A 13,948-nucleotide genomic window follows, 5' to 3' on the forward strand; every position below is an offset into this window, starting at 1 on the left:
CTGTGAGTGTCACTCGGCTGTCCAAGTGGACCTTGGAGGCGAGGGACTGGGCAAAGTCTACCTGGAAACCCGAGTTATTGGTCAGTAATTCTGGAGCAGGAGTCCTGGCGCTGAGGCTGATTGTCAGGTTAACTCTGCCGGACACCTCCAGGGTCATGTGGAGCTCATTTGCACAAAGCCCAGGGTTGTGAGTAAACCCCATCGTACACGTTCTTACAAACTTGCAGGCAAAGGTGTCAGGAAATAGTGAACCCGCAGCGGAGCTGATCCCAGCTATGATGGGAATGAACGATGAGATTAGACTAGAACAGACTAGGAGGGTGAGAAACACCTCAAGGAGGTGTGTTAAATACTAAGCAACCCACACAGGAAAGCCAGCCCAGAGTATCATTTCAAAATCAATGGCGCACTCAGGACGCGGAACATAAATTAATAACGAGTGCGTCCGAAACATCTTAGAGAAGTATCTCTGAGGCTGCTAAAGATTTGAAATAGCCTCTCAGGAGAGATAGAGGAGCCATGTTGAGGGCTGGGGGGAGCTGCAGTCAGATATTCAGCTGGGTTAATTGGAGCATTAGAGGTTGGAGGTGGGATAGTGTTACCTTGTACTGCTATTCCCAGCAGTGATTATGACCTTGACTGTGTCTCGTTTGGTGGTTTGGCTTTGACACTAGTACCCCCCCACCCCACCCACCCAACCGCGTGGCTTGAGGATAGATCAGAGAGACCGGACCCCTGAGGTGACGTGTTGAAACCCTGACTGCCTGCTCTGCTTGCCAGGTTTAGCTGTGGAAATGTCCACTTGGGACGGAGTGATAGTGACGCCTTCAGAGAAAGCCTACGAGAAGCCACCTGAAAAGAAGGAGGGTGAGGAGGAGGCTACAGAAGGAGCCGAGGAGGAGGAAGAAAACATGGAGACGACAGAGTGAAGGGCTGTGCTGGGACATTATTTAGTGGTATGTGCAATCTCACCTTCACCCTTTGGTCTGCTTTGTGTTGTCACCAAAATTGTTTAATGTGTTTGTGCCATTTTGCTGAAAAATGTCTTCCATTTATCCTGTCAGACTGCCCCCTTCCCCCAAACAACTGACAGACAGACCAGTACCCTCCGAGATGTGACCCTCACATTATGCAGCTCAATGTGCTCTCTGCAGGTACACCCCAAGCTGGGAACTATACTGTTTCCACCCCCGCCCCCTCCCCCCCTAGACAGTTGAAGTGGACTAAGTAACGCACCCACTATTAAAAGGTAATGAAATCCTTGTGACAACACTTTAAGCTGAAAGATGCTGAATGCCATTTTTTTGACGAAAGATATTAATGGTTAAAACCGCCACATCAACGTTCTGGTATTTGGATCAAAATATGAAATGAGACTAGAAGGGGTGCTGTACCAGTTGATAAATTCAAAATGCTGCACTACTAACTGGCCAGAGCAGCTGAGTTTAACTCATTCCTTTAAATATGGCAGGTCGAAGGCCCAGGGCATGTTAGTAGATTCATGAGATGATTGCTTTTCTGGTCACCTGCGGCCAGGTTTACGAGGTATCACAAGCCCTGGTATCTTAAGGCTGACACTACAGCGCAATACTGAGCGTGTGCTGCACGTGTCAGCGATGTTGTACTTCAGACAGTAACACTGTTGTACGGGGGGGAATTCTCCTAGGGCCCCAGACCAGTGTTTCCTCCTTTACCAACACCACCAAAGGCAAATTAGTTGGCAGTTAAATCTCACCATTGTTGGTGCTGTGTGGAGAAACGGTGTCGTACTTTCCTGTATAAGCCCCTACACTTCAAAGTAAATGTACCTGATGTACTTTGAGTCACCCTAGAGCTCTTTTAAAGTGCTGCACGTGCATGCGGACTTTGTTTACTGTGCCGGCTGTGTCCCCTGAGTTAAATCCGTTTCTATTGATGAATTTCACAGTCGTGACGTCGTACTCTTGAGTTCAGTCCTGCTTCACCAACACAAACACAGACTTAAACTAACGTTTTTCTTTTTCCCCTTTTTTTTGGCTCCTTCCCCCCCCTCTTTTTCAGGTCCGTGCCCTGTGACTGAGCAACATTCTGACACCACATACTTCAGCCTTGCCGCTGGATCAAACAACAGTCCTGACGCCCTGAACTATTTGTCGTGTTTATTGTGTTTCCTTTTTGTAGTTGATTCCAGTTGCAATAAAGTTCTTTTTTTTTTGTTTATTTCCATTTTCTGGTCCATCGGTGAAATGTAACGCTGGATGATTTCTGTAATGGTTTTTCGATTTTGAAAGGCAGAAGGATGTAAAGCGTGGGATTCCCTGCTGTTTCAAAGGTCCTTGCACGGTTTACTTGTGGTTACACTGAGAATATCAGTAAGTGTACCAGCGATCACACGTTTTTAAAAACTCTCTTTCTGTGGGTAGGTAATTTCTTGTTCCAACTCCTGAACTTTGAAAGGTTGACCAGCTTAATGCTGCAGACCACTAAATATTCAGGAGTGAGTGAGAATCTCATCGAGGGGTTCGGGATGGTTTATAGAAAGAATAACAGATACCCGGGAGTGAGTTACAGACTGGAATCTCATCGAGGGGTTCGGGGTGGTTTATATATATATAGAACAGATACCCGGGAGTGAGTTACAGACTGGAATCTAATCGAGGGGTTCAGGGTGGTTTATATATAGAATAACAGATACCCGGGAATGAGTTACAGACTGGAATCTAATCGAGGGGTTCGGGTGTTTTATATATAGAATAGCAGAAACCCGGGAGTGAGTTACAGACTGGAATCTAATCGAGGGGTTCGGGGTGGGTTATGTATAGAATAACAGATAACCGGGAGTGAGTTACAGACTGGAATCTAATCGAGGGGTTCAGGGTGGTTTATATATAGAATAACAGATACCCAGAGTGAGTTACAAACTGGAATCTAATCGAGGGGTTCGGGTGTTTTATATATAGAATAGCAGATACCCGGGAGTGAGTTACAGACTGGAATCTAATCGAGGAGTTCGGGGGGGGGGTTTATATATAGAATAACAGATACCTGGGAGTGAGTTACAGACTGGAATCTAATCGAGGGGTTCGGGTGTTTTATATATAGAATAGCAGATACCCGGGAGTGAGTTACAGACTGGAATCTAATCGAGGAGTTCGGGGGGGGGGTTTATATATAGAATAACAGATACCTGGGAGTGAGTTACAGACTGGAATCTAATCGAGGTGGTTTATATATAGAATAACAGATACCTGGAGTGAGTTACAGACTGGAATCTAATCGAGTGGTTTGTATATTAAATAACAGTACCCGGGAGTGAGTTACAGACTGGAATCTAATCGAGGGGTTCGGAGGGGTTTATATATAGAATAACAGATACCTGGGAGTGAGTTACAGACTGGAATCTAATCGAGGGGTTCGGGTGTTTTATATATAGAATAGCAGATACCCGGGAGTGAGTTACAGACTGGAATCTAATCGAGGAGTTCGGGGGGGGGGTTTATATATAGAATAACAGATACCTGGGAGTGAGTTACAGACTGGAATCTAATCGAGGTGGTTTATATATAGAATAACAGATACCTGGAGTGAGTTACAGACTGGAATCTAATCGAGTGGTTTGTATATTAAATAACAGATACCCGGGAGTGAGTTACAGACTGGAATCTAATCGAGGGGTTCGGGGAGTTTATATATAGAATAATAGATACCCGGGAGTGAGTTACAGACTGGAATCTAATCGAGGGGTTCGGTGGTTTATATATAGAATAATAGATACCCGGGAGTGAGTTACAGACTGGAATCTAATCTAGTGGTAAAGTTTTTTAGCTGCAGATTTTTGCTCTGGTTCCCAGTATTACTTGATGAGGAGGAGTAATGAGTAATTCCAAAGAAGCCTGGAAAGTAAAAGTTAAGCCCCAGAATTGCTCAACTCGAATCGTGCACTAAAGCAGCTCTTCATGTAAAATTTTGCCAGTGTAATTATTTTCTTCTTGATGGTAAGTAGTGTTTTTATATGTTCATTAATAGCATTTGCTCACTCATTAGGGGGGGGAGGGGGGAACCTTTTCATCTTGTCCCAATTTCTTTCAACCAGCAGCCCCTAGTCCCTTGGGAGGGCTGCTGTGGCCTCTCCCTGCTGGGGAGAGGATGTACCAAGACCTTTCATGACATAAAGACAGGATCGAGAGTGCCTATACAGCCTCTGGAACCCTGCTCTGCCGTTCAATAAAGCGATGGCTGAATTTCTATTCCCATCCTTTCACCAAACCCCTTAATTCCCTTAGATACGTTTTTGTATACTGTCTTGAATAAACTCATCGACTGAGCATCCACAGCTCTCTTGAGGTAGAGAATTGCAAAGATTCACAACGCTTTGAGTGAAGGAATTTCTCCTCATCTCATTCCTAAATGGTCGATTCTTTATCCTGAGACCATACCCCCTCTCCCAGTTTTAGAACCCCCAACTAGAGAAAATAGCCTCTCACCTTCCAGTACTTTTTCTTGGCCTGAAGGTGCTGGGTCACAGCTCCACGCCCATCAGCTGTACTTGACCTAATTGTCACGTTGGCCTCTGACATGAGGCATCAGCAAGCTGTTCAACTCTGGTTGGTATCATGCCCAGTTTCTGAAGGGTTGCACTTTTAAGCTGGGGGAGTGGGTTAGGATTGTCAGTGGAAAGCAGTCCCTTGGCTGAAGTTAATTGTCAGTCAGCTAACTCGGCCCCCATAAAGGGGTTGAGGGTGCTTTTCTGAGTCCGTGTTAAACTGGGCAGTACCTTTTATCCATGCAATATCCGTGGTTGGTTCTGCAATCAAGGCTTCTGTAGTTGTGCGGGGAGTGGTATTTATCCTGTGTTTCCCTCAGCGTTATCATTTTAATGGAATATTAATAGCGAGTTATACAACTGGCCTCTGGAACCCTCTCCCCCTCCACCTTCACGTCCAGCTTTCTGAATATTCCACTAACCATTCTTTCACTTTCCCTCTCCTGCACAACATCCACTTGTTTCAGTCCCTCCTTAAAGTACAACACTTTGAGATGTTTTTCTTTATGGCTGTGTCTAAAACAAGCCGTTAAACCATTTAATCCTAAAGATTTAGATGCACATGGACACCCTGTGGCTGATTTATTTTCACTGAAGTTTGATGGATATAAATGCAGTGTCAAAGAAGTTCTTTGACCTTGATTGTTTTGTTTATGGTGCATTTTATCCGTCTCCCTTTAACCAATGCTGGATGAAAACTTAGCCTCAAGAAGCAGCAGGCCAGAGACGCAAGGAAAGCTGAAGTCCAGTTCCTGTGTTCACTGGCCTCTTATCAAGACAAAGGGTTGGGTGACTACGGTTTGACTTTATGTCCTTGATTTGGATGTGGGGCTGGGAGGTGGGGTGGAAACAGTAGCAAGGTGTAGACCTCCAAACAAGACAGAACCAGGCTTTACTGTGATTCCTAGCCTAGTCGAATAACCTGACCCCGTCAAGGTCCAGGCAAAGGTTATCTGCCAGCTTTTGGTGGCTGCGGTATGCGCTAACTAGAGATGCTGCGTTGCCAGCCAACAGCACGGCACCCTCTGTGACATTGGGTCACCAAGAAGCATAAGAGCAGCAACACTTCCCCCCCTCCCCCCCCACCCACAAGTTCTCCATCCTGACCCAGGACAACAAGTGCCTCTCCCATCGTCGCTCGGTCAATGCCCTGCAAATATTTTGAAGCTATCGCCACCCAGTGCAGCAGTGGTTCCAAGAAGGCAGCTCACCCACCACCTAAGCAAAGCCATAAATAAAAGAGCTCTCGCCAGCTTAACCCGCAGGCCGTGAGGGAGGGGGGAGTGCAAGTGCAATAAAACGTGATTGGGGTGTCTGGTACTGATCAGCACACGTGAACTTGGGGCCCAGTGAGAGCTGGGGGAGTGGGGGGGATTCAGGTATGTAGGTATGGGGGTTTCAAAGTAACATCCGAATGTTTACCCACTCGCAGATAGTTAAAGTGGGGAAAGCTAGAAATTCATTGTGTCAGTTTGCGAATATGTTACTGATGACTTTTTTCCAAAATGAAAATGACCTTTAGGGAGGCGAGGCCCATGAAATTCACAGCCCAGGCTCCAAACCGCCTGCCACGGACTTGTGTATTTATTTTAGGTGAGAGCCACAGTCTGCGATAAATGGTTCAAAAGATGACCAGTCAGGTATCTGGTGGTGTTACCTGCTTGTGGGAGCCCAGATTCTTGCTTTCTTCTGTCTTAAATGTGGAAAGAAGCTCCCCACTTGTGAGCCAGTTGATAAAAAAGAACATCGCGCAGCTAGTCAGTGACTTTCCCTGCACCGTTAGCCTGTCTCACCTGGGGGACAGGTGTTTTTGTGTCATGTCCACCAATTCACAGTGGCCCAAGTCAGTTACATTCTGCTGCCGCCAGGTGGCGACCAGAAGCCGCCGTGACACTCGAAGGGGGTAGTACATGGTTTTTCAATACACCATTAAATGGTCTGTGCATTGCCCTTGACTATAACGTTTCAACGTTAACAAGATGGAAGTAAAACCAAAACACTGTGCCTGCTGGAAACCCGAAATAAAAACAGGGAATGCTGGAAAGACTCAGCAGGCAGCGTCTGTGGAGAGAGGAATGGAGTTCGTGTTTCAAGTGGAACATGACTTCCGTAGAAGAGCCCTACTTGGCACTCCTTTGGGCAGGAGTCCTCTCCCTGTTCAACGGATCCTTTTACCCACCTCCAATGATCTTAAACTCCCCCTCCCCCCATCCCCTCCCCTTTTTTTTCGATAATTTATATAGATTCTTCTTTTCCCACCTATTTCCATTATTTTTAAATCTAAAACTAAAACTTTGTCAGTCTTTCCACCCCACCCCCACTAGAGCTGTACCTTGAGTGTCCTGCCATCCATTCTTAATTAGCACTTTTCTTAGATAATATCACCACCTTCAACACCTCTTTGATCCTTTTGTCTATGACATCTTTTGATTATCTGCTCCTATCACTGCTTGCTTATCTCCACAATCACCCCACCCTCAACTTCTCTCTCCCCCCGCTCCCCACCTTAGACCAGCTTATATTTCACCCCTCTCCTAACTATACTCAGTTCTGCCGAAGGGTCGTGAGGACTCGAAACGTCAACTGATTTCTTCTCCACCGATGCTGCCAGACCTGCTGAGTTTTTCCAGGTAATTCTGTTTTTATACTTGGCTCAATGTTGCCTCTTGTTTCTCTCTCTCTACAGATGTTGCCAGACCTGCCGAGTATTTCCACCGCTTCCTGGAACTGCAGCTTCTTGTTCTGCGGCACCACCTATTGCCCAGAGCTTGCCACTACACCGTTACAACATTACTTACAGGATCTCTTAATTGTTTACATAGGCGTCTTCCATGTTCAAAGATGTGAAAACTGCGATTAAAAACCGTGGCAACAGGAGCTGCGTACGTTCTGTATGGCACCCAATTGAATGAATAGGTTGCATTTCCACTTGTGTTTGGCACCCCTGACGAGAGTTTCTTCAAGGCAAGGTATTTTTTTTTTAAAAAAACAAGCGTAGCTGCTAATTTGTGCTTGGGTGACCAGGACCACCAGATCATTCGGCCTGAGATCCCAAAGCTCAGTAAAAGTAACGAGGAGCGCACTGTACCTTTTTTAGTAGGAAAATTTCCGTGAAGAATTGGGACTGGGGCAGACTGGAAATCGCCAAGTCTCACAGCACAGAAGGGCCAGTTGTCCCTCTGTCCCTGTGTCATCTCTTTGAAAGAGCTGTGCAATTACTTTCCCCTGCCACCTCATCCCCAAGTGTTTATCCAATTCCCTACTGAAAGCTATGACTGTATCTGCCCACACTGCCCTTGCAGGCAGAACATTCCAGAACAAAAACAGAAATAGCTGGAAAAACTCAGCAGGGTCTGTCTGGCAGCATCTGTTTCGAGTCCGTATGACTTCTTCAGACCTGGTTCTGGTTCAGAACAGTTCTGAAGAAGAGTCATACAGGCGAGAAACGTTAACTCTGGCCTCTCCCTCCACAGATGCTGCCAGAGCCTACTGAGTTTTCCAGCTATTTCTGTTTTTGTTTCAGATTTCCAGCATCCACGGTATTTTGCTTTTATCAGAGCATTCCAGACGTCAACGCCTCACTGTGAAAAGCATGTCTCTTTATCTTCCCTCCGTTTCCAATTCCCAATTATATTACATCTTTGGAAAGAGGCAAACCTGTCTGTGAGACCAGTTTATTCTTTTATACTGTGTGACTTTGACAGCCTCAATTAAAATAACCTGGCATTTTAAGAGTCCATATGGCTCTTCTTCAGAGCTGGTTCTGGTTTCCCCTACACTGGAGAGACCAAACACAGACTGGGTGATCGCTTTGCAGAACACCTTCGGTCTGTCCGCAAGCATGACCCAGGCCTCCCTGTCGCTTGCCATTTTAACACTCCACCCTGCTCTCATGCCCACATGTCTGTCCTTGGCTTGCTGCATTGCTCCAGTGAAGCTCAGCGCAAACTGGAGGAACAGCACCTCATCTTCCAACTAGGCACTTTGCAGCCTTCTGGGCTGAATATTGAATTCAACAACTTTAGATCATGAACTCTCTCCTCCATCCCCACCCCCTTTCCGTTTCTTCCCCCTTTTTGTTTTTTCCAATAACTTATATAGATTTTTCTTTTCTCACCTATTTCCATTATTTTTAAATGTATTTCCACCCATTGTTTATCTCTACCTTTTAGTATTCCCCCAACCCCACTAGAGCTATCTGCACCTTGTCTGTCCTGCTTTCTACCCTTAATTATCACATTCCTTTAGATAATATCACCACCTTCAACACCTCTTTGTCCTTTTGTCTGTGACATCTTTTGGTTATCTCCTCCTATCACTGGCTGCTTGTCCCAACCATCGCCCCCCCTTAAACCAGTTTATATTTCACCCCCTTCCCTATTTTTACTTAGTTCTGTTGAAGGGTCATGAGGACTCGAAACTTCAACTGTGCTCTTTTCCAACGATGCTGCCAGACCTGCTGAGTTTTTCCAGGTATTTCTGTTCCTGTTTTTGTTTCGCATTTGAAGGAGGCAAACCAAACTGACTTGGGAATACAGTAAAGCCCCGTCTTTCGCCACTTCCTTGTTTAGCGCTTTCACTAACCTGCGCTTTACACTTCGCCCACTGCATCCCCCACCCCCCCACCCTCGCTTATCCGTGTTTGAAACGTCCGAATCTCCTGCTCTGATTCTTTGACAGGTACGCACCCTTTGGGCACAGCTCGAGCGTGGGATCAGTTAAGTTACTATGAGAGAGTAGGAATAGACTGGATATCAGGTGATGTGTCTTTTGTGAGAGAGCAGCAGCAGCAGCCAAGGCTCTGGAATGTAAGACAGGCTGGTGTGGTAGGTGCTGACTCTCCCAGCACTTCTAGAGGGAACTGGACTCATTCCTGCCGAGGACAGAAATCACATTAAAAAGGGAGGGTGTAAATGTCTTTATAAATCTTTGTAATCCTTGGTTCATGTGACCTGAGGTGGAGGGGGGGTTAAAAGTAGAAGGAGGCCATTCAGCCCATCGTGTCTCCACCGGCTCTCTGAGCATTTTAACTTGGTTCCAATCTCCTGCCTTTTCCCCGTAGCCCTGCGTATTGTCTTTATTTAAATAATAATCCAATGCCCCCTTGAATGCCTCAGTTGAACCTGCCTCCACCACACTTCCAGGCAGCGCATTCCAAACCCTAACTACTCGCTTCGGGAGAGAATAACACAGAATGTGGAAGCTTTCACCTGGCACAAGAATGACTGTGGACAAGTTAAAGGGGTGAAGGTTAGAACTGATAGTGACCCCATGACAAAGTGCATATCAGACCCCACCATCCCTAGATGGGAAAACGAACCACAGGAAGGAGACTGATAGCTTATGGGCCAAACTTGTCTCATGTGGTTCCGATGTGATCTTAGTTGTAAACAAGGAGACCTGCAGATTATGTTACAATGGGGAGCCCTACAGTGTGTTTTAAAAACTATAACACGTGTTCAGTGCGTCTTGGGGCGAGTGGACCAGGTTGTCAGAAACATGGGGAGGGACCAAGAAATGGTTTGGTGTTGATCCCGGTTCAGAGAGGAGGTTTCCAGGATATATTTCACCCCTTGTTGGCCCTGGGTTTTTCTCTTTGTCATTGACCACGATGTTTAGAGGAGTTGGGAATAAAACTGCGAGCGCTGGAAATTAGAAACAAAAAAGCAAAAATGTGGAGTATACACAGGAGATCGAACCGCTTCAGTGAAGCAGAAACACAGCCTGTAGTAGAGTGCTGTAACTGCCCAACCCAGTGCTGCCCTCGCATGGATACAACCTATCCACAAACTGAACTGGACCAGCCATATAAATACCGTGGCTACAAGAGCAGGTCAGAGGCTGGGAATCCTGTGGAGAGTAACTCACCTCCTGTCTCCCCAAAGCTTGTCCACCATCTACAAGGCACAAGTCAGGAGTGTGATGGGATACTCCCCACTTGCCTGGATGAGTGCAGCTCCCACAACACTCAAGAAGCTCAACACCATCCAGGACAAAGCAGCCCCGCTTGATCGGCATCCCATCCACAAACATTCACTCCCTCCACCACCGACGCACAGTAGCAGCAGTGTGTGTACCATCTACAAGATGCACTGCAGCAACTCACCAAGGCTCCTTAGACAGCACCTTCCAAACCCACGATCACTACCACCTAGAAGGACAAGAGCAGCAGACACATGGGAACATCACCACCTGGAAGTTCACCTCCAAGTCACTCACCATCCTGACTTGGAAATATATCGGCCGTTCCTTCACTGTCGCTGGGTCAAAACCCTGGAACTCCCTCCTTAACAGCGCTGTGGGTGTACCTACACCACATGGACTGCAATAGCTCGAGAAGGCAGCTCACCACCACCTTCTCAAAGACAATTAGGGAATGGGTGAAAAATGCTGGCCCAGCCAGCACAGCCCACATCCTGTAAATGAATAAAATGAAAAAAAAAAAGATTTTGGCTTTTTCCCATCTTTCCACATAACTGAAGTCATTTATCCCACTGCAGACTCGCCAAGGCCTTGAGATCTCTCCTGAAGTGTGGTGCTGCCCTGTAACGAGGGCAGACAGAACACTCTAGATGAGGTCTGACCAGTGATTCGTAAAGGTTCAGCGTCACTTTCTTGCTTTTGAATCTCAGGAGGTTCAGTGCCTGGCCTGTTCTAAGGGACCTCGGTTTGAGGGGCAGTTGACTGGCCGCAGTCAGCTTCCAAATGTGCCCGGGGGGTGGGTGGGTGTGGGGGGGGGGGGGAGAAACTTAAACGGATCTTGCAACGCCCGATCACTATCCTGCAGCTGGGAAGCATGGTATATATATGTGAGAATCAGGGCGAGATAACGGTGATGCTGCCTCCTGTAGTTGAATGGCCGTGGCGGTCACGATGAGGAACGGCGGCAACCTAGATGAGGTGGGCTGGATCCTGTGTGTCTGAACCTGTTGGAGGGGGTGGGTGGGTGATGGTGGTGGTGGTGGTGAGAGAATTGATGGGAAAATTCGATGGTTGATTTCAAAGACAGGAAGCCGTCAGCGGAATCATTCCTGGCAGCGGCAAAACCTTTTTCATCCGCGCTTTCCGGCAATCCTTTTATGCCCATGTTTTGGAGTGGGTGGAATATGGGAGACCATGGGAACGGGGCAGGGTCTGCTCGGATGTACCCCTCCGTGTTTTCATTACGCTACCTGCCTTTGACTGCCCTGCCTCAGCACCCACGCCATTGGTCACCCAAGATGTCCGTCGGGACTGCGTCTGCCTCCCCCACGGCCAATTGGAGAGCGACCAGTCTCTCTACCCGATTGGATGCTCCGCGACTCTCAGTCAAACCAACAGCCCTTTCGACCCTCATGTCCACAGGATCACAGAACGGCGACAGCGCAGAAGGAGACCCACCCTGTCTCTGCCGGCACTCCAAAGGAGCAATTCACCTCGTGCCCGCTTGCCCCGCTTTCTACCCGTGGCCCCGCGTGCGCCTCCTTTTCAGATAACAATACAATTCCCTCATGAATGCCTTGATTGAATCTGCCTCCACCACACTCTCAGGCAGCGCCTTGTCAGATCCTAACCACTCGATTGTGTGGAGAAGTTTTCCCTCATGGTCGCCACGGCTTCTTTCGCCGATTACCTTAAATCCGTGCCTTCCTTGTTTCCAATCTTCCAGAGGAACACAAGGACTCTGGGGCAGGAGTAGGCCATTCGGCCCTTCGATCCCTGCTCTGCCGTTTGATAAGACCGTGGCTGATCTGGTTGTGGTCTCGGCTCCGCTTTGCTGTCCTGACCCCCCGAACCCTCATCTATCAAAAGCCTGTAACTCTGCCTTGAATGAATTCGACGACACAGCCTCCCACTGCTTCCTGGGGAAGAGAATTCCACAGGCCAACAACCCCCTGAGAGAAAAATAATTCTCCTCCTCCTCCATCTGAAAAGGGAGGCCGCTTATTCTTAAACTGTGTCCCCCCTGGTTCTAGTCTGATAAGCAAATGTGTTGAAATAAATTGCAGGGGGTTGGGGGGAGAAAATAATTTTATTCAAAGGCAAAGGATTTCACTGCCGGGATATTACTCCTAGCAGTGCTTTGGGAATTCATCTTTCATTCCTGGAAGATTTGCTCAGCCTCTCAGCGTAGGACAAAGCTCTTATCCCATGGACCAATTTAGTGAATCTTCACTGTACGGCCTCCAGTGCAAGTCCATCCTTCCTTAAACGTGGAGACCAGGACTGCACACACTGCTCCAGACATGGTCTCACCAAAGCCCCTGTACAACTCTTAGCGATAGTTCTTTATTCCAATGCTCCAATCCCCCCCCCTCCCCCAACCCTTGCGATAAAGGTAACCCCCCCCGGAGGGCCGACGACTGTGAAACTGGCTGAGTTGCAGCCGAAGGCTGTGAAGATGGTGTTCCGGCAGTGAGGGCGGACAGTGCTAGAGTGGCCCACCAGATGGCAGCATCCCTCAGCTGACGGCGCCTCCGATTCATCGAGTGATGCAGGACAGAAAGGGTCCATTCAGCCCGTCGGACAGGCCCTAGTTCTCCGAGATCTCCGCTCCGGGGAGAGTAAACCACAGCTTTTCTGGTTCCTCCGCGTCACCGAAGCCTTTCCTCCCCGGTACTATTCCAGCGAGTCTCTCCGAGGCCTTGACATCCTTCCTTTGTGGAGTTGGGGCTGCTGCGATTGGCCTCAGTTCCTCTGGGTTAGAGAAGTTGGGTGGGTGGGTGGGGGGGGATAGGGATGATAAATCAGCTCAGGCTGCCGCTCCTGATAGTGTTCGAAAGGGGAGGCGTTGGGGAAACGAATGTAACCTGCGCTGCGATGCCTCTGGTGGCCGGATAGCTTGCCAAGTGGAAACCATGTAACTCTCCCACGGGCAGGGAAACAGAACTGCAGGCCCTTGTGGTTGTGTTAAAACAGCTCCACCATAATGGGTGCGGGAGTGGCGTTACCCCTTCCACTTAACAACCCCCTTCCCCTGGAAAGGGGGGAGAGGGGAACAGTCCGGAACTCCAACTCAGTCATCACCCCAAAGCCTGATGAACGAGCCCTGAATAAAAGTCCAGCCAATCGTTCCCCAGTGAGTGAAGCAGCGGTGTCTGACTCACTGCTCAACCTGTCACATTAATACATGTAGCCTGGTTGATTAGTTAACGGCCTGGAAGTACCTGTGACAAATTATAGAGTAGATCCATTGACTGATACAGCACAGAACACCAGAAATAAGAGCAGGAGTAGACCACACCGCCTGTCAATCCTGCCCCACTGTTCAATACGATCGTGGCCGATCTTTGAGCTTCAACTCCATTTTCCCCACCCGCTCCTCCGTATCCCTTCATTCCCTGAGAGACCCAAAAATCTGTCCATCCCCAGCCTCAACTGTATTCAGCAGCGATGGAGCATCCACAACCCTCTGGGGTAGAGAATTCCAAAGATTCACAACCCTTT

At 48.0% G+C, this 13,948-nt stretch overlaps 1 protein-coding gene across 1 annotated transcript in view; it reads left to right on the top strand.

The window, feature by feature from the left end:
• Window positions 1-2,199, top strand: part of ilf2 (interleukin enhancer binding factor 2) — a 25,996-nt gene extending 23,797 nt beyond the window's left edge. Inside the window, exons 13-14 of the mRNA XM_078534155.1 lie at window positions 781-956; window positions 2,041-2,199. Of these exons, the coding sequence (XP_078390281.1) occupies window positions 781-929 (149 nt within the window). The 3' untranslated portion in view covers window positions 930-956; window positions 2,041-2,199. The remainder of the gene's footprint in view (window positions 1-780; window positions 957-2,040) is intronic.
• Window positions 2,200-13,948: the final 11,749 nt, after the last annotated feature.

This window comes from Cetorhinus maximus, chromosome 36, assembly GCF_964194155.1.
Source record: "Cetorhinus maximus chromosome 36, sCetMax3.hap1.1, whole genome shotgun sequence".
Lineage (NCBI taxonomy): Eukaryota > Metazoa > Chordata > Chondrichthyes > Lamniformes > Cetorhinidae > Cetorhinus > Cetorhinus maximus.